This window comes from Argiope bruennichi, chromosome 6 (assembly GCF_947563725.1).
Source record: "Argiope bruennichi chromosome 6, qqArgBrue1.1, whole genome shotgun sequence".
Classification (NCBI taxonomy): domain Eukaryota; kingdom Metazoa; phylum Arthropoda; class Arachnida; order Araneae; family Araneidae; genus Argiope; species Argiope bruennichi.
Genome location: NC_079156.1, coordinates 72,197,219 through 72,202,576, shown reverse-complemented (window position 1 = coordinate 72,202,576; position 5,358 = coordinate 72,197,219). Strand labels below are relative to the sequence as shown.

Genomic DNA, 5,358 nt, shown 5'->3' with positions numbered 1-5,358 from the left:
TATCGGTGTTTTGTATTTCTTATTATTTATGAATGTGCTTCTGTTTGCAATAAAATATTTTATTTATTAAATAATCTTTCACTGATGTTAATCATTTTTAACTAAGTTAATTTACTTTATTAATGCCCATACAATATACGTGATCCTAAACGCATTCAGACAAAAACGCTATTTTTCATTATGATAAAAATACAGAGTGTTCATTAATTATTGTCGGGGTTTCCGTACCTCATAACTTTCGAATAAAAAATATTACGCAAAAACCGATTATGTATTCGTAAATTACAACTCAAAGAATTTTACGTGGCAACAATGCGATCTTAACACATTTTCAGTCTGGGTAATTATGACGTTATAAATAAAAATGGCGACCGTGCAAGATAAAGCAATGTGTGTATTATGGTTTTTCGAAACTAAATCAGTCATTACTACTCAACGTCGCTTCAGGACAAGAAAGATCTTCCTTCGGATAATTCTATCAGACGCTGGTTAACACAATTTCAGGAAACTGGTAGCGTTCTACGCCGAAAGGGAGCGGAAAGACCGAGCACTTCGCACTAAAATGTTGATCGCATCAAAGAAACGTTTACTCGCAGTCCACGAAAATCAACCAGACAAGCAGCTGTGCAGTTCCATATGCCGCATACGACGATATGGAATGTTCTCCATAACAAGCCTTCATCTGAATGCCTACAAAGTGCAAATTGTGCAAGCTTTATAATCGAATGATAAACCGCGTCGTTTTGAGTTTGCTGAACAAATTTTGACTCGAATTGAGGATGATGAAAATTACCTTTGGAAATGGTTCTTCAGTGACGAATCCACTTTTCATGTGTCAGAAAAAGTGAATAAACATAACTGTAGAATATGGGGATCGGAGAACCCGCACGATTATGGAGAATTGGAAAGAGATAGCCCAAAGGTGAATGTTTGATGCGCTTTATCACATACTGAAGTTATTGGACCTTTCTTCTTTGCTAAAACAACAATAAACTCCATGACATACCTTGACATGCTGGAGATGTATGCGGTTCCTCAGATGCAGCAACATCAGCCAGATGTGATATTTCAACAGGATGGTGCACCCCCACATTGGGGCATGATTGTACGTGACTTTTTAGACAAGAACTTTCCCGACAGATGGTGTGGAAGAAGTGGACCAATCCCATGGCCTCCGAGATCACCAGATATAACACCGCTGGACTTCTTTCTATGGGGGTTTGTCAAAAACATTGTGTACAAAACCCCTGTGCCCTCCCTTGATGAACTGAAGCGCAGAATTGTTACTGCGATCCAAAATGTTACCCCACAAATGCTGGAGAACACTTGGAGGGAAATCTAATTTCGTCTCGATGTGTTACGAGCCACGAAGGGCAGCCATGTGCAAATTCATTAATCTTTTTAATATCATTAATAAAATTCTTTGAGTTGTAATTTACGAATACATAAACTCCTTCAGCTGAATGCATACAAAGTGCAAATTGTGCAAGCTTTACACTTGAATATCATTAATAAAATTCTTTAAGTTGTAATTTACGAATACGTAATTGGTTTTTGCTTATTAGTTTTTATTCGAAAGTTATGAGGTACGGAAACCCCGACAATAATTAATGAACACCCTGCATTTCTCGAGGACATTAAATAATATAAAATAAAAAAAACCATATAGAATTATTAAAACAAAAATTATTAGGTATCTTAGATATAAAATTATTAATAAGACTTAGAAAAATTTATCCATTTATTTATTACAGATAAATTTAAGATGAAAAATTATTTCTCATGTAGATTTATACAGTATGATTCAAAAATTTAGTTCCAAAGTGCTTATTGGTAGGAAAGAAGAAAAGTCACTTAGAAAAGTGCAGCTGGAAATGCTAGCCAGCCCTTTAATAAGGATCCATTCTTCAGCCTGTTATTTGGATTTCGGTGGTCTTCAATTCCATATACAAAGCTCATGAATGTTGATCCAGGCACAAAAATTTCATTCGCTTTTGCAAATTCCCTTCGAATACAGCCACCGATAGGAAGAACTTAGTACATGTGAAATCATATGTGTGTATGTACTTTTCAAATGTAAAATATCTCCTAGGAAAAAGTGTATACACCCATTATTAACTTGTCATTTCGTTAACCAATTTGGGTTTTCGGTCTTTCCTTTTTGTAATTTTGTGAATGCTTTCATCTTTTCTACTTCCTTTAACAACTCTGTACGCTGTTATTCAAATGACCCTTTTGACGGACGAAAATGAGTATTTCAGAATAAACTATATTAAGTAAATAATTAATGATTACAGAACAGAAAAAGAGAATATGCATTGTCTCGATAATTTTTTATACAATGATGTTTCATAATTACAGATAATAAATAATATGTTTTTATGTAATCTTTTTATGTAATAAGGTTTAATGCTTACAAATAATAAATAATATAATGTTTTTATGTAATCGTCAAATATTAGAATGATTCTTCTGGATTACATTATCAACTTTATAAAACACGATTTTTTATTAATTTTGGTATCAATTAAACTCAAATAATCATCCTTCATCAAATTCCCTTCAAATAAGTGAAATCTTCCATTATCAATCTTTTACAAAGACTAGGGCAACATTCCGATAGCTATGTTACGGGCAATGAACTATTTCTTGTAGGATTGGAGGATAACATATCAACCTGATACTTTACATAGGGTACATAAAATTAATACAAACTAAAAGCATCAGGTTTTAGGAAAATTTTTTAGACCCGATCAGTAATTTTTTCGAACACATTCATTTATAATCGGGTGATCTTATACCAATATGCTACAAAGTACTAATACATTATACTCTAGTTCACCACCTTGTCCCGTCTACGTTATGAACATACATGATATTTTTTCAATATATATTTCATCCTCAGTCATAAACTTTCTTATGGGTTTTTCAGTGGTGTGTGTATTGTAACATTCCCCGTTTCCCAGTACTGATAAGACATTTACAGCCAGCTGTGTCGACGCTGTTAAATACTAAACTCCTCGAGATAGCCAGATGGTGGATCTTTTCACCTGAGTGGTCTCGCATCTGTTCATTAGCGACTGCAGTGAAAAACCACATGTGGAATTCCTCGTCCAAGAGGTATTGATAGTACCTTCAAAGAGAAAGGGGTGTCCAAACATCTGGATGCTAAATGTTTCTCATTGTGAAAAGACTATGATAACTCCGTGTTCCAGAATACTCAGTTGTGAAAAGTGCGTCACACAAAGGACCTTCCCAGGACAGACTGGTGCAGCTGAGACAACATATTGCTGAACCCTTATTGAGCGAAAGAGAGTTCAAACGACCAATGTAAGTTAAGAGACGGAGATTGTCGCCAAAATAAAGTGCGGCGATTTTTTTTAGGAGAAGAGAAGAAACGAATTGCAGGCAGATTGTTGGACTACGCCCACGAGTTCGGAGTCCGAAAACCAACTGAGTTTCAAGATAAACCTTCGACTTCGACTGTTGTGTCTCCTACTACAGGTGTAAATAACTATTTATTTAACCAAGATTAGAACAAGTTGTTCTTTTGTATATATAGGGCTGTAAAATAAAGAATTGTCTGGAAATTCTGCTTTGTTATTTGATCAGTCTAGATCAAGATATTACAGTATCCTTGTAACGATCCACATACCACTGAAGAACCTCCCTCCGCTTATTTCTAAATTAATTATATCTGCAAATCCCTTTCTTTCCTCTTCTTAACCACTCGTCCATTATGATCAAAATCAAGGCTAATATTTCTTTTGAAGAAGCGAAATTCCAGTTCTTATAAATATGTGCTATCAGCCTCGGCTAGGGTTGGATGGTATTGTATCAACATACAAATGATATTTGTATCAATATAATACAAAGCATCAAAGTGTTGATATATTAACATGTACCATTATATGAAACAAAGGTATTTCTGGCTAATTTATTTATTGTTTATTGCAATATATATTAAATATACAAGAGTGATGAAATTTCCAATTATTGAATAAATTGCTGTAAACAATATTTTATTTGTAGCAAATAAGTAATTCAAATTACAGATTTATTACTATTAAAGGAAATGAAATTAAGTGTAGAAAAATAAATAAAATTTCCAGAATATAACGATTTTAAAAATGTATTTAAAAAGTCAATAAATGTACTTAAGTCAAAAGCTGGTGAAAGCAAATTAATATTATCAACATTTATCAGACTATATATCAAATGTATGAAATCTGCGCATGAGCGGAGTTAAATTATATTTTGTTGTCAGCTGGCAAAACTGTAAACAAATATTTAGTCTTCATAAATATCTTTGAAAAGAAATTTTTTAATAAGTAAAAATTAAACAGAATTTTCGTCAAGTTTCGGCACACTTTTAATACTGATATGAGAAAAATTAATAATCATGACGAAACCTCAAAAATGAACAATTTATGTATGATTTTTAAGTTGTGTGATTCAAATCGAGCTGAGATTTTAGAGCTAACAATAGTTATATATTTCTTTGAAAATAAAGTTTGAAAGCATTTAGAAGCTAAAAAAATGGAATCAAATAGCAATGAACAAACCAATAGGGAAAGATCACCTTGGTGTAGTATGTATAATTTCATCATATATTCTTCAATTAATTTTTTCAAAAATTATACCTATTTGTAATTAATTTTCTAAAGAATACTGAATATATTATTTGAAATTTATTTTATCTTATATAAATATCAAAACCAAAATTGCACACATTTTTAACGATATGAATATATATTATAACCCACAATTATTGTAACTTTATCTATATTCCCGGCTCTTAATATTTTTGAGGTTTAAATCTTCTCGAGAAAATATTTTCCAGGTAATCGAGAAAATACAGAAGTCGTACCATGCCGACGATCCATTACAAGGTAGCATATACTTTAACTTTGCGAATTCAAAAAACCAAAATATGTCCTTGCATTACTGCTCTCAGTATTATTAAACTATATTTAGTCTTATATATTATCTTTAAAATTTTAGTTATTACTAGTTTTTATTCTTTTTAAGGTACTGTTTTATATGCTTTATTATATATTTAAGCACTAAACATAATAAGATAGCTAAATATGATTTCTTTTTAAGTAATAGATCGCCAAATTTAGAATTTGGTTTTAAAGACTTAATAGTTGGCGAAAAAAGTTAGATCTTGGTGATGAAACAGTTTTATAATCGCAAATCAAAGGATTTTTGACAAAAAGGAATAGCATTTGAAATTACTTGAAATCTAGTTTAGGATATCCCTTCATCTTACCAAGTGTGTCAACAATGCCAATTCGCCGAAGACAAAATTCAAGATGGTTGACAACTATTTTATTGCATCGTTTATCTGGGTAG

The 5,358-nt window shown here is 32.1% G+C and overlaps 1 protein-coding gene across 1 annotated transcript in view; it reads left to right on the top strand.

Annotated features, from left to right (window-relative positions):
- The first annotated feature begins 1,012 nt into the window (after window positions 1-1,012).
- The window catches only part of LOC129971774 (sialin-like), an 85,810-nt gene continuing 81,464 nt past the window's right edge, over window positions 1,013-5,358 (top strand). Inside the window, exons 1-2 of the mRNA XM_056085750.1 lie at window positions 1,013-1,154; window positions 3,216-3,330. Of these exons, the coding sequence (XP_055941725.1) occupies window positions 1,013-1,154; window positions 3,216-3,330 (257 nt within the window). The remainder of the gene's footprint in view (window positions 1,155-3,215; window positions 3,331-5,358) is intronic.